We start from the raw sequence: 15,319 nt of genomic DNA, 5'->3' as shown, positions 1-15,319 counted from the left end.
AAAGACTTGTATTTTAGATTCATCCACAGTTGAGTTGTTGACTTCTTGTTCCAGTTTTCACTTGTATTAGCACATCTCATTAAGACAGCCAAATAGCTTAAGAAGGGGGATGTTATGATAAGTTGGTTGTAAGTCACGTGATCTTGAGGATCACGTGTAGTGGAAAAGTACTATTAAAGCTCTTGAAGTTGAAGCCTACAGACGTGTTTTCTTTCGTACTCATAACAATTACATCGTTGGATTTCCGGCCTTCTTCATACACACAAAAGTATAATTAATTAGCTGGTAGCCTGTGAATCAACTTCGGGTGATCCGATGTAGTCCTGTTCCTGAATGTTAAACAGTGCCGGGGAACCCCATGGCTAACCAGTATCTTCACTGATTGCTCTGTTGCCAGCAGGGTTGTCGTGACGGTGCAGTGGTTAGCACACCCGACTAGTAACCAGGGGGACGCGGGTTCGATTCCCACTCACGGCACATATGTTTTTCATTCAAAAAGTCAGTGGTAGTTCACTGCAACTGGCTAGTGACTACATCGTTGGATTTCGGGCCTTCTTCATACACACAAAAGTATATATATTATTATTATTTTTTTTTTTTTTTAAACTCACGTTGGCAGGTTATCAATGCTCTGTCCCAAGCTCCAGTATCCAGACATATCATTGAGGCCTGGTTTGGGTCTGGAAGCCTATACCCGTTGTCACAGCTGAAGACGCAAGTATCATTGACTCTTCGGCCGTCAACAGACAGGCATTCAGGAGGACTGACCTCAGTTCCCGCTGCTTCCACCAGCGGAGGACATGAGATAACTACAGAGAAACGCAATCAAATGAGTGTTTTATCATAGAAATTATTGAAAACGGAACTATGAATTTCAGATTTCAAGCATTTTCATTGGCTCGCCGGACACAGGCTATACCTGCTTTGCCTAATATGATCAAGGAACGCGTCAGCAGTAAAGCGAGCTGAAAACATTTTTGACAAATTAAAAGGCGCTTTAGACCTGAATTGACCGAGGCAGAAATCGATGCTTTTAGTCCACAATACATGGAAGAGTTGTTGGTTCTGAAGTTTTTAATAAAACATTTGTTTTACTCGCGCTTGCTTGATATAAAAGGATTATAACCTCCTTGATTATCTATCGCAAAGATGTTTTTGTCGTCAACTTTTGAACGCAATGTAAAAGTTAGCAAAAAGTAGATTTGAGCTAGGCCGTGTTTTAATTTTAGTTACCAAATGTCTACAACTTGTGTGGTCCGTTAGAAAAGACCTCAAGAAATTCAGGTAAAATGCATGTTTTGGTTTTGAAATGTATTTTTGTGAAATTAGAAAATGAGATGAAACGAGAAAATCTTAGTAAGGGCCTTTACAAAACAGACTTTGTTACCGAATTCGCTACTGACAATATACGACGCACACACACGCACCCTCTCTCCTCCATTCCCCTTTCAAATCAGTTCTTTCCAGTATTTTGAAAAATTGAGTACACGATAAAGGTTAAAGTGCCCCTTTGACCAAAAAATCAATTCATATTTTTCTTTGGATTTCAAAACTATGTTAACAAAACACTAAGTGACCCACGTTTTAAGCCTTGGTTTCAAAAAGACAACTCTTTATTTTAACTGTAATTTTCCTATTTAATGGTCCGCCATTACTAAGATTATGTTATTGAGAGAGCTGGATCGAGGAGAAAATGACGTCAAAGGCTCACTAGTTTAAGAATGCAATACGTGTGTATGCCGCAGAATTAATATGCATCACGGAGGTTTTGGGCTTTCAAACTTTTAAACTCACGCTTTGCATATATAATAAGCTGCGTTCATACGCTGAAATTTTAAGCTAGTGAGCCTCTGACGTCACTTTTCCCTGGATCCAACCGTCTGAGGTCCAATCGGTCAGTTTTGAACGTGAGTAATAGCGGACCGTGAAATCCAAAACTTACACTCAAAGTAAACGGCCTTTGGATAAAAATCAAAGCTCAAAATTTTGACAGTCAGGTGTTAAGCAAAGACAATTTCAAAATCTGAAGGAAAAAAGGAAGTGTTTTTTTTTTATCACAGGGGCACTTTACAAAGGATTGAATGCAGGATTGGATGCAACTTTATTTCAATCAGCGTCACGAGGTGTCCCCTCGCTATTTTCCCCAACTTCATACCGGTTGTCTCTGAGGATGCAGACAAAAAAGTCTTGAGCTACTGTTAGCTTACGTATGCTCCTAGCTTTACGCCAAGGAGAGGTTTATTGAATTCATTCCTAGTAATAAAGAGTTCGTCAAGCGGTGTTTTTTTTTTTTTCAATGACTTTTACCTTCTTCTTAAACAATGCTAGGAACAAATTAAATAAATAAGAACAATGAAAAGGGCTCCAACCTTCGCAATTTAAGTAATCTCCTTGTATATACTTGTAGCCTTTCTTGCATCTGCAATTATACCCTCCTTGAAAATTGTGGCATTCTGTCGAGATTGTACTGCAGTTTCCATGATTAGTGGCACACTCATCTATGTCTGAAGAACAAAAATTTTTTTTTTTTTTTGTGAGGAATGGTTCTCTTGCGATATCCACGGTATCAATAATTCTGCGTACCGTGTCTCTCATTAGCACGGAAACGAAGATAATCCAATACTTTTGTTAACTCTTTAGTCATAATAACAACAACAATAATAATAATAACAACATTAATGATGATAATAATAATAATAATAATAATAAGAAGAAGAAGAAGAAGAAGAAGAAGAAGAAGAAGAAGAAGAAGAAGAAGAAGAATGATAATAATAATTTGGAATAAAATATTTCTTAACATTTCAAGAATAAAGAATTTGCCAAAACGACGACGTTTGGACGTTAGCTAAACTTCACAATGTTTGTAAGTTGGTCTATAAATACTAATCAGAACAATAGGTCATTAAAAAAGGGTAATGTAAGACAAAGAAAAAAAAAGGAAAATCAAACAAAAAGCTTGGCACTTGCAAAATCCGTCTACATTAATATATATATATATATATATATATATATATATATAGCGCTAGCACAGGAGGGGTGTTCTCAGGATGGCAAATGAGATTCTAGTCCCTATCCAAGGCATTGCCGTCGAGTAGTCTTCGCCTTTCTTGCCTGACAGGAGTTCCGCTGGTGACTTGTGATAGACTTGACATTCAGGTGCCATGCCTCCTGTAGAAGTGACCTGAGGGCCCAAGTGAGTTGCGGTTTACTAATAATTCATGAGGGACGCTTCTTTCTTTCAATCTTAACTGCTAGCACCTGTTGACTTACCTTTACATCTTAATTTGTCGTACAACTCAAAACCAGACAAACACGAACAGTAATAGCTTCCATTTGTGTTATGGCAATAGGTCTCGCAGCCTCCATTGCCCAAAAGGCATTCATTACTATCTGTAAGCCAAAGAAAATTATTACAATCAAGGATCATAAAAGAACTCAATATGAATTTGAATCCTAATGGAGAGATGGTTGCATTCTTCAATTTTAAATGAATGAACAAGGAATTACCAACTAACAGAAATTTATGATACCAAAAATATGCTTTGTTTTCTTCCATGCAAATATTGTAAAATGCATTTGACAGCACAACGAAATAGCGTAAACTCAGGCTAATCGAGGATGTAGGTACTCTAATGTTTGCAAGCAAAGCTGAGTTTATGAGTTGTGTTTTACAAAGGTCGTAAAGCAAATATTCTATGACACTAGTTATACGCTTATTTTCTAGCATGTGACAAGACCAGAACGACCTTCTAAGCATTTGCTGATGTTAGTTATAACTGAGAACTTCCGAAGTCTTTCCGAGTTATATAATGACTGGTCGAGTTCACGTCCTCGATGCATTCCTGAGGTAACAACGTGGTTGTCTTCAAGCCGGAATATTTAATTGAATTGACTTTATTTAACTGGATTTTTTTGTTTCTATGAAGATCTACAATGAAAAAAAAAATGATATTTCATCTTTATTGATTTCGCCAGTCAATCTGGCAGAGCTCTACAATGGCTTGCGCCAATTACTGTGGCAACTTTTTTACCCTCCCAACCATGATGCACAACAGAAGACAGACCACAACACCGGGAACTACGAAACTATGAAGTGTCATATGTGAATGACAGATTTCATTATGTCTTCTCGTTGCTTAGTCGAGATTTTCCTTTCGTTGCCCCTCAGCCTCTTTCCTTTTCTTCTTGCTTACTGTTCTTTCATCACTCTTAACTTTGAGTTCCGTTACGCTTGAGCTTGTATCCGGTTCTTATAAAGTGTTCTTTAAACACGTTAAAAAAATACTCCTGTGACCTTATTCCTGCTTTTCCTTAGAGGCCCCCAACGAATTTGTTCTGCAAAATTATTATTATTATTATTATTATTATTATTATTATTATTATTATTATTATTATTATTATTATTATTATTATCATTATATTTGAATTTCCCATATTACACTTTGTTCGCCCCAAAATTTTGCATGAACTATGTTTTGAAATGCTGTTGGGGACACTGCATATTCCCAAGAGCATTTAAAAAACAAAGAGTTCTATGGGGAATTCGAAAATAGAGAACTGAGCTGGCTGAAAAGTTAATAATTTTCATAGTCTTTTTGCGGAAAATCATCTCAATCCGTGCTGGCTGGTTGAGAACTGCAACTAAAGAAGACTGGAGAAGAACTCGTTCAGGAGAAGCTGGGTTCAACTTATCACATGCTAAAAAAATGATTGTTTTGACAGGTTGCGTGAGCGGTTTCGCTTCGCTGGCTTGGAAACAGTGACACAAGGACCGTGTGATGGGAGTTCCCTTGCTATCTAGCTGGGAGTACCGAACACCATTTTTTCTAGCAAAATTAAAAAAAAAAAAATTATTGGCGTTTTCTTGTTTAGTTTCTTTCCTATTATTATACATTTTGGAAATAATTTTCGCTGGGTGGCCCTGTTTCCATGCACCACATCGATTGATATTCATTACGTTTGCTTGTCTCTTACCCTTGCAGTTCTTTTGGGTACTGTCCAGTTTGAATCCCGTTGGACACGTACAGTAATACGAGCCCTGCAGATTTTGACAGCCGTAACTGCATCCACCGTTGTTCATCGAACATTCATCGATATCTGGGAAATTTTAAAATGAAGCGACAATGAAACGAAAGTTGTTAGCAAAATATAAGTGAAGTTAAGAGAGCGATAATCGTAAGGAGAAACAATTCATGATGTAACTGCAGGGTGCCTTGATTTGACCTGTGTCTAATTAGTGGGTTGCCTGTCTTAATGAACTTGAATAGGCTTTATGCATGATAACGTCATATGCTCAAAACTCACCACTAAGCCTCGCTCGCACAAAATTATTCACATCATCTGGACATGCAATACTGTTTGCACGTCGGTTTTCTTTACATGCTTGCTTCATTGGGATTTACAGGATTGATTTTCAAATTCGAGGCTTGGTGGAGAAATCAGCTAGTCATGCAGTCGTCATCGCGCATAAGGGCTATTGAGAAATTTACACGCATGAATGGACAAAATTAGTCAGAAGAGTGGACGGTCACGCCACAACGTCTCGGACAAAATACTCCTATAATTTTAGTCCTGTAGTTGTGAAACAAGGTGCAGCAAGCAGTAAATCGAGGTTTAGCCGGACACGTACGCAGATAGCTAATGGCGGAATACGAAGCTAAGTAGAAGTAAGGGACTGGGTTGCCAGATACCGTTCTGAACTTGAAGAAGGATTAAAGGAGGATGCCGATTCTACAGTCCAAAGATGATCTAGGCTGAGCCCATGGCCTAATTTGGCATACTGACACTTACCGTTGCAAGTGTGATTATCCGATGACTGAAGCTGAAAACCTACTCTGCACGAACAGTAGTAACTTCCATATGTATTGTGACAAAAATCATTGCAGCCTCCATTATTGACATTGCATTCGTTTACATCTGAACAGGAAAAAAGGACGCAATAAGTAATTATGGCAGGAATTTCGCCATTTAAGATGTCCCTGGTGTTTATTTTAAGGTTGACATAATGGCCGATCAAAATCTACGTTTGGCGCTTCGTGAAGAAAAGCCAGTTTCTTGATTAACTTAAATTTCTTTTCAGACTGGGTGATTTATCATTAGCCCTTCTCCAAGATCCAGGGCAGTTTTGTCGAGGAGGAGGATGCCTCCTCTTTGTCTTGCGTACAAATCTTGTCCGTAGATCTTTGGTGTTGATTATTAGGTGCAAGGACTAACGGATGGAGTATAATCAAGTCTCGGTTTTCTTTTGACGTCTCAAATAATAATAATAATAATAATAATAATAATAATAATAATAATAATAATAATAATAGTAACAATAAGACGGTGATTTGGCCTTGATTAGTCAAAATCTACGGGATCAAGCCCCCAGACTAGAGGAGACTCTCGGTAGCGTTGCAGATAGTTTGAGTGCAGGGATTGGGAGAAGTGAAAGTGTGTACAGGAATGACTGGTGTCTCAACGGGAAGAGTTGTTGAGTCGACTAGAATACCATGTCGTGATTATGGTGATTGAAGAGCAAGCTGCGAGGACGGGGGGTAAGTCCACTTTTAAAGAAGCGGCTAAGTGCGCGCGGAGGTGTTTGGGTAAGAGGCGCGGAAGTGCCAAATCGAGAAGTTAGAGAATGAGATCAGAAATCAACGATGGCAAGGGCGTCTAGTGACTGCCAGACTGGAGGATGAGAGTTTGAGTGCGGGCGGGTGTTTCTGGTGGCTCACAGAGTGGAATAACTGTCCATCACACACAATCGTTGGACTCGTTGAGCTATACGGGCAGCTCTTACCAACGCGAATATACACTTCTGAAGACCCACCCAAGCGCGGAGGGTAAGGTAAGGTGCAGATTATGCGGGAAGGTCCCAGAGAGCGTGTCTCATATCTTGTCACCGCCACCGGTGGCTCAGTTGGTTGAGCACCAGGCTGCCAAAAGCAGGTCGTGAGTTCGATTCCGGCCGGACCAACACTTCGAGTCTTAAAATAACTGAGGAGAGAGTGCTGCCTTTGTAATTACATCTGGACTTTCAAGTCTTCTCGGATAAGGACTATAAACCGTAGGCCCCGTCTCACAACCCTTCAATGTTCACAACCCAGTGGGACGTAAAAGAACCCACACACTATTCGTAAAGAGTAGGGCATGGAGCTCCCGGTGTTGTGGTGAGACCTCATTTCATTCATGCATGTGCTGGGTGAGATCGCTAATGGACTGATAGCGGCTGCCAGCGGCGCCTATATATATGCTGATGTCCGATCTCACCCATAGATACCTTGCTTGTAAAGCGCATTTGAATATGTTGATAAAAATACGCGCTATATAAATTCATTACCATTACCATTTGTCAGGATGTAGTGCGTTGGCCCAGAGAAAGTTTCTCTCTAAACACGACGCAGCGCTAAAGGTACTGTTTTACGAGCTTTTGTACGATTAGGGACGTATAGACGAGATACGACCCTGGTAATCACCCGACAAGCCCAAGCCTGTAGGGAGTTTAAGATCTGCAACGCGACGGTAACGAAAACGTCATTTAAAATTCCAACTTCAGGTCAGTTAATCTTTTTCGTCATCATGTCGGCTTGTTCAACTTCTAAAAACTAGTGTGACTTTCCATGAACTGAATTAGGAGGTGCGGTGTTGAATCTACGACAGAAAATTCAAATTCGCTGCCTTGTGTTCACGTTCTCTGAAAAACTTGAGAATTGGTAATTTCACGTCGTAGATTTGCAGAAAATGTGAAAGAAATGTACAAAAATGAAAAATGCACGTGCAGAGCGTCCAAAGCTATTGTTTTTGCTCATTAAATATACATAATTTGTGACGTTTTCGTTGCCGTCGTGTCGTAGATCTTAAACTCCCTTGTGTATGAGTTAGAGAACGTTAAAGCTTATTGGGATGTCCCTATATGTTCCGGTGACTTGGAAACATTCAGTGATTGATAAGAACATCAACCCCGATTACGCAAGACCTCGTGCTAGACTTTAAGGTTTCAATTACAAAAAAGACAATGTGATATTTTATGGAATGTACGAAGGATTTTTCAGCCTACTATTTTTCTACATTTTCGTTTTATTTCCGATCGAATTTGTGTTTCAGAAATACCGAATTGTAACTGTAATTTTCCGTTCTCACAGCTTCAAATTTCTGTATTTCTACTGCTGCCATTAAATCCTGAAAATCCAAACCTGTTCTCCTTGATTGCCCGAAATTCTTTTTAACGCCGGTTCACTATATACGCCGATCAACAAGAGGTCAGATGCAATAGGGTGGATGTACGTATTGTATATCATAAGTGTAAGGGAGTTGTGACTCCCTTGCCCGTGGGTTAACAATCGAAAAAGAAAGGAGGTACCCGTGGGTTATCAATCGAAAAAGAAAGGATGAAGAGAAGACCCTTAAGTACGGTCCCCTTCACTGGGAACTGAGGCAGCAGATCCCATGCTACGAGTTGAAGCAATGTAAAATCATAATGGGTGCCCTTGGGGGGTGGTAACAGGAGCTGGATATCACGATGCGCGAGCTTGTGGGAGGCAGAAGCACAGGCGTACTGCGAAAGATGCAGAGAGCAGTGCTCTCGGGCACGTTGAATATCGTCCGGACTATCGGACTATCAAGGTTGCAGTCTGAGTTAGAAATCGATAGAAAGAGGACCGTACACACAACAAAGCTTTCTAGGATTATTTCAACTTAGTTAGCGCGCGCCGTTTCATATAACACACATAACGTGTGTGTTATGAAACGGCGCGCGCTAACTACTGGCACGCCAGAAGTTGTCCAGTGTTGAGTTTCCTGTATTAACTTTCACTTTTAACTTTTTTCTCAATTTTTCCCCAACTTGGACTGTGAATCCATTTGCGATCCTCCTGGGGGTGATACGTTGTTTGCTCAAGGGAGCTACTTAACTGACTCTTTACATTAATTCTTGTCCGCTTGCAGCGTCAAGGATGCAGGTCACATGGAAACACTGGTCCATATGGAGTCCCACGTAAATGCCACACATTAAGTGATCAATCAGCCATGTTGCCAGCATGGTTGTCTTGATGGTGTAGTGGTCATCACACTAGACTAGTGATCAGGGGGACGTGGGTTCAAAGTCTGTCACATGAAAAATGGAGTCAAAAGCAAACTACTCACAGGTCCATGTTTAATGTAGGGGGGAACAGACGTTTCGCCCTTCGGGCTTCTTCAGTGTTCACGACACAAGCTAAAAAATATTTGGCTTTTTAGCTTGTATCGTGAACACTGATACAAGCTAAAAGAGCCAAATATTTTTTAGCTTGTGTCGTGAACACTGAAGAAGCCCGAAGGGCGAAACGTCTGTTCCCTATATTAAACATGGACCTTTGAGTAGTTTGCTTTTGACTCCATTTTTCATTCAACCTATATATATTTAGAGAGAGAGAGAGAGAGAGAGAGAGAGAGAGAGATACATTTTGTAGATATAGATTTTGCATTTTAACATAACTTTATTTTTTCCTTTTTACTCCACGGCTCACAGGCTACGGTTTTCGCACTTTGTAGCTTGATTAGAATGCAACATTCAGTTGAATCCTCTGCTATATAATAATAATAATAATAATAATAACAATAATAATAATAATATAATAATAATAATAATAATAATAATAATAATAATAATAATAATAATAATAATAATAATGATGATGATGATGATGATGATAATAAACGGATGTCATGTTTTTGAGCAAGCAACTGATCCTGTAAAATGAGATCTGGTCTTAAGCATACGCTTTCCTTGGTGCCATTAAAATTAAAGAAATAAATGAATGGTCGCTCATCAAGTCGAGGAAACCAAAAACATGTAGACATTTAGTGAATACGAGTTAAAGAAATGTCTGCTTTGGTTTCCCTTCGAGAACTAGTTCTTCGAATTGTCAACTTACCATCGCATGTATGATTGTTGCTGTTGATAGCAAATCCTTGGTGGCATTTGCATTGATAGCTTCCGGGAGAATTTTCGCAGAGGTGATCACAGTTACCGTTATTGGTTTTGCATTCATCAACATCTGTGTTAAAGACAAACTAAAGTTTGTCATCTGGGCTAAAACCCTGCTGGGGCAATTAATTCTCTAAGTGCATTCAGAGCCCGCTTAAAGTTTCCTACTGTGTAGGCAACTCTGAGAGGGAGAGAGAGACTATGAAGTCAGTCCTTCTGAGAGTAACAGTTAATTGAAAGTGCATAAAATTGGTTTGAGCCACTCCAAAGGGGAGTTTGTACACACATCAGATGCAAAATCAGTCTTATCTTGGTTGAAAATTTAGCATATAGCGCTACAGAATTGTTGTAGTGCCCTTAAGTCGTTGTCAGTTGATCACCGTGTCAGCGATACTCGTGAACTGGCAGTGGTTATGTTCTTTTGCTTGAGACCCCTTTTACATTGCTTGTGTTTATGGCTATGCTTTCTCTTATGCCTCTCTGTGAGACTGTGCTTGTGGAATGACGAGGAATTCGTCTTCCCATATGCCGTTTGCATTCCGCTATTCTGCGGTCAAAACATTCGTGAAATATAAACAAGCAACTCTGTCTATGTAGCTACAGCCAAGTAGAAACCTCGCTGCTAACTGATGAATAAATTGTTGTATCTACCTTTGCAGCTTGTCTTGTCACCTAGCAAGTTATAACCAGGATAGCACTGGCACTCTGCCCATTTGGTGCAGAGAAAGTCAATCTGACAGTCGAAGAAGCACTTGCCAAACAAACAGTACTCAGAGTGCGCGATACACTTTTGAGAGCACCCACCATTGTTTTCACTGCATAGCTTTGATTTCTTTGCTGCAATGGGAAGTTGGCAAAGTTGAAATAAAAAGTATCAATGTAAATTCATCCTTTTTTTTTTTTAATTATCGTTCTCTAGAGTTTGCAGAACTCTAATAATTAATTTATGTATGAAATGTGAGTATTTCAAAATTAAATGGCAAGGAATATAAACAGTAGTTTGTAATAAATTTTCATCAATTGCTCCTAGTGTCACCAATTTAACGATTTCGAAAATCGCACTCAACCTAAAGTTCCTTGAAAGATTTGTAGCATGCTGTGCCGTGCTTATCAGCTTTTGATTGTTCACATTTTATCAGAGGAAAGAAGGGGAGATGGCGCAGTGTTGAGAGCTTTTCCTCCCACCAATGCGCTGTGGCCTTTTCGTAAAGCGTTGTTTCTTTCATTGTTCTTTTTCTTCCATTTGATAGTTTAAATGGGTGGTGCGCTCACAAATGCAATTATTTGCAAAGGAATTTTACTACTTTAATCAAAAGAACAATTACTTTCAGGGGGGTCCAAATTCACGAAAGGGGGTCCACATCCACCAGCGGATCTGGATCGGGGGTCTAAAATCCTCTTTGACACCGGGCTCAATTCCCAGACTTGGCGTCACCAGTGGTTTGAGATTGTTAGTTTGTTGATTTTCCCTTCTCCTATAACCAACCTACGATTTGATCTGAGTTCATTCAATTGCTGTACAGTTTTATCCATTAGTGCCCCTTCGTTAAGTACAGAAGACACTTAAATCGAAAGGCGACTGTCTTTTCTCCAGCTGATCTTAAAGGGACTGTTTCACGGTATTGCGCATGTCCAAGCTTTGGAGCTAGCAGTTGTGAATTTTACGGTTTCTTACTGAACCAGTTGATGTTCATTAATGACAGAAAGTATTAAAGCAAATACACTGAATGAATAAGGCCCAAATTTGGTGGAAGATATATACTGCGGATTTACACAAAAACATGAAATTTAGTTTTGACCTCGAATTTGTTGTACGGGTCGAACATTTTATACTACGCACGAGTTGTCATAACGCATGAGTTATCTATTCGCATGCAGTGGGCTCATAACACAAAGGAAATGATTGCAAAAATAATTCCAATGTGTAATTCCACTTTCCTTTTCCTGCATCAGTGCTTTCGAATGTTTCAATAAGAATGGATTAAATGGGCTGAAGTGACAGTTTACCCATGAGAAAAGACGTGAAAGTCTCTTAATAATAAGGTGTTATTTCAGCCCAGCCCATTTTTTTACGATTTGTTTGATTTTATTCCTATCAAGAGTTAGGTAAAGTTATCATTATGGGGTTTTGAGATCGATTCTCATTGAAAAGGAAGCTTATGCCCTTTTAAGGTGCCGCGGTTATTATCTTTCGAGAAGTAAAAGCAACCAATGAAATAGGAGAAACAACAACAATAAACAAACAATCGATCAAATCAGTAAATGAATAAAGTGAAGATATACAGGAGTCAGTGAGTAAATACCCTTGCAGCCATAGACTTCAATTCTCAAACATGGAAAGTCATCAAATTCCAGGGGAACAATTCGCATGTATTGTATTGTTATTCTTAATGTGACATCAGCTTTTGAAATCTGAAAAATGGAGGCATGCGAGAACTGTAGTTTAGTTTTCTAGTTCTTAAATTTCGTTTAAATTTGAGAGTATCAGCTTGAGTGAAGCGCTTTGAAATATCTTTTCATCAAGCCATACGATCTTTATATGCGTGGTTAGGAAAATCCTTATTATCATATATTTATTTTTGTACTAAAATTACCTAGCTTTGATACATCTTGGGGTCGCAAGTAAATTGAGGGGGAAAAACTATCCTTTGTCCCAGACCTCAGTTCCTTCCTGTCTTAATTTCGTTCTTAGCGACACCAGTATTATCCTTTGTTTGCATGTTATTGTTACAATCATTATCAGTATCGTTATCGTTATCGTTTTTATCATTATCATTTTGCGATCTACTTCAATTCTTAATTAGATATTTCGGTTGGCTACAATCCCTTACGTCTCAGATCCGACCTGCAGCTTAGCTAGACACTCAACGGCAGTATTTCTGAGGACGTCAGGTGTTCCCAAAACCACGCCTATCTGAGAATTGTCTATGATGTCAGGTATCCCCAAGAGTTATCGGTATTTCTTCTTTTTTTCTCGATTATTGTACCTCTAATGCCGTCGACATTCAACCATCTCCCTTGTCTGTAACAAGACCTTAGATCAAGGGCCGCCTGTAACAATCACTCCTCGGTCGCTTTAAGATATAGAAAGGAGGTCTTGCAGTAATCTACGCACTCTGCCACACTTACCAATTCCCTACTACCCTCTTCCCTTGGTAAATATTAGCTCCAGGTGTGCACTCCTATTCACCTACATGATCTTCCTGTCTTACCAGTCCAAGATCACTAATTTTAACTTCTCCTTGGTCCATTCGTTCTACAATTCCTGCCCCATACCTCACCGCCAATTAACAATTACAGTTACTATTGTTGTTATTATCATCATGACTTACTTGTTCAAAATCCTTGTAAGAGACACCATCCGCACTAACTTGAATTAGGTACTTCGTTACTTTACGACCGGTTTGATTGACAGGAGGACTTGCTTCCCCGGCGATTTTGATTTCCTTTATTATTTTGATTCCACCAAAATCAAGCTAAGAAGTGAACAAAGGAATCAATTAATGCAGTAATCATTCAGAGGGTTAATCAGTCAAATAATCAACCGACTACCAACAAATTTACCACGAGCAAGTCGTCAGTCAAATAAGCGATCAACGAGCAAGCTAATTAACTAACACGTCTAAAATTATTTTGCTCTTTAAATTTTGTCCCATCAGGGTACTTTGACTAGTTCCCCGATACTATTTTGAATCAAACGCCGACGAACGCACGGAAAGTAAATTCACGTGTGTTCGTAATTCTCCCGTTTGCTGTCTTTTTGTTGGACTTCAAATCTGGGGCGCAGGACTTCAAATAACAAAAGACTTCAGAAAAAGATACTATTTTGGGTTTTTCTAAGCCATTCTCTTCGAGCTTGAAATTATTGCGGAAACGATGTCGTCCGTTTAAATCAATAAGGGGTTTGTCTTCTGAAGGTATTTGATTTTAGCTAAGTGGTTACATTGCATTGTGAGCAAGCAGATTGTCTTAATTAAACTTTGTGAAACCTTAAGACCTCAAATGCCTGATCCTCCATTTTCGCGAATTGGCTAGAAGGTCTCTTTCCAAACATAATGCAACCAAAACGTTTTTACTTCTATTTGCCAATGCAAGAAAAGAAGGAAAATACATTTTTTTTTAAACTATATCTCTCCAAAGAATATATTCACTAGTACGCGCTAACCTGTAAGTATTCATTAGTGAAATTTGTCCTCGGGCACCACGCCGATGTAGAGTTTATGAACGCATGCATGGCAGCGAATTCTGGTGAAAGATCGGAGGATGACGTCACCAGGCTTCTGGAGAAATATGCTGTTTTGCGAGCTATGACAAGAAAGTAACGACAATTTGTTGAGCCTCCCCTTCCATAGCAATAATAATAATAATAATAATAATAATAATAATAATAATAATAATAATAATAATAATAATAATAATAAGTCTTTCATAAAAACCGATTTTCATTCTTATGGCATTAAACTTCTATAATATATCATGTACTACCTTTCCCGGCCCGCCTGTGCGTATGGTATTGGCTATGCTACACCCCGCGTGTGATTACCAATACCCTATGAACAGCATTAAGTACGAAACTGATTCAATAGAAGGAAATAGTTAAATGAGTCCAGACCATCAATATAACTGAAAAAATTCAAATACAAAGCTAAACACAATTTTCAAATCAGACGTCCGTACACTAGCGTTTCAGTATCTTTGTGTTTTTGTTTTTTTGTTTTAATCGGGAAAAAGAAAGGATTTGTTAAGAGACTAACAATTTTAACACAAGAACACATAGGAAAATGTGGCTTAAAAAGGCAATCCTGCCATTCGCTGTCATGTAATGGGGCGTTTGCTTTAAGTTAATTCATCGAGGAAGCGGCAAATAAATAATAATTTTAAGAGCGATTTGAAAATTAGGGGCCGCCTTTTGCTATAATGTATTTGAAATCAAACAATGAACTTCAACAGAGCTATAAAATAAGTGCTCAAAGAAACGGTGATTATAAGAAACTAATTTAGAAAATTAAGCATTTTAGTTCGAGTCCGTAATGAAAAAGTCCATTCTTCAAAGAATGGATCGTGGCTTTAGTTCATAATTTCTGGTAGCACTACTAGATCATAGCTAATGGCGCTTTTGTCGGTGATCGATAGCTTAGATATTAGATATCGACCTCTCCGATCAAACATTTCTCATTTCACATGACCCAAACCCGAAAACAATTTTTTTCCTTAATTGATCCTTACCTGTCACAAAATGAGAAACCGATAGAGCTCGTATTATCATAGAAAGCACGAATGATGCTTTCATCGTTTGATTTTTAGGACTAGCAATGAACAATGAAGATAAATTACTTGGTGGTTCGAAGCAAGTGATTTTCTCCTAAGTTCAGA

At 38.9% G+C, this 15,319-nt stretch overlaps 1 protein-coding gene across 1 annotated transcript in view; it reads right to left on the bottom strand.

The window, feature by feature from the left end:
* Window positions 1–15,319, bottom strand: part of LOC138000657 (signal peptide, CUB and EGF-like domain-containing protein 3) — a 33,930-nt gene extending 18,611 nt beyond the window's left edge. The window contains exons 1-11 of the mRNA XM_068847221.1: window positions 15,173–15,319; window positions 14,112–14,251; window positions 13,279–13,422; window positions 12,250–12,358; window positions 10,598–10,783; window positions 9,894–10,016; window positions 5,791–5,916; window positions 4,975–5,097; window positions 3,271–3,390; window positions 2,370–2,504; window positions 612–809 (exon numbers count right to left, since the gene is read on the bottom strand). Coding sequence (XP_068703322.1) covers window positions 612–809; window positions 2,370–2,504; window positions 3,271–3,390; window positions 4,975–5,097; window positions 5,791–5,916; window positions 9,894–10,016; window positions 10,598–10,783; window positions 12,250–12,358; window positions 13,279–13,422; window positions 14,112–14,251; window positions 15,173–15,236 — 1,468 coding nt within the window. The 5' untranslated portion in view covers window positions 15,237–15,319. The remainder of the gene's footprint in view (window positions 1–611; window positions 810–2,369; window positions 2,505–3,270; window positions 3,391–4,974; window positions 5,098–5,790; window positions 5,917–9,893; window positions 10,017–10,597; window positions 10,784–12,249; window positions 12,359–13,278; window positions 13,423–14,111; window positions 14,252–15,172) is intronic.

The sequence above is a fragment of the Montipora foliosa genome, chromosome 4 (genome assembly GCF_036669935.1).
Source record: "Montipora foliosa isolate CH-2021 chromosome 4, ASM3666993v2, whole genome shotgun sequence".
Lineage (NCBI taxonomy): Eukaryota > Metazoa > Cnidaria > Anthozoa > Scleractinia > Acroporidae > Montipora > Montipora foliosa.
The sequence above is the reverse complement of the archived record's forward strand: the minus strand, read 5'-3'. Positions and strand labels throughout refer to the sequence as shown.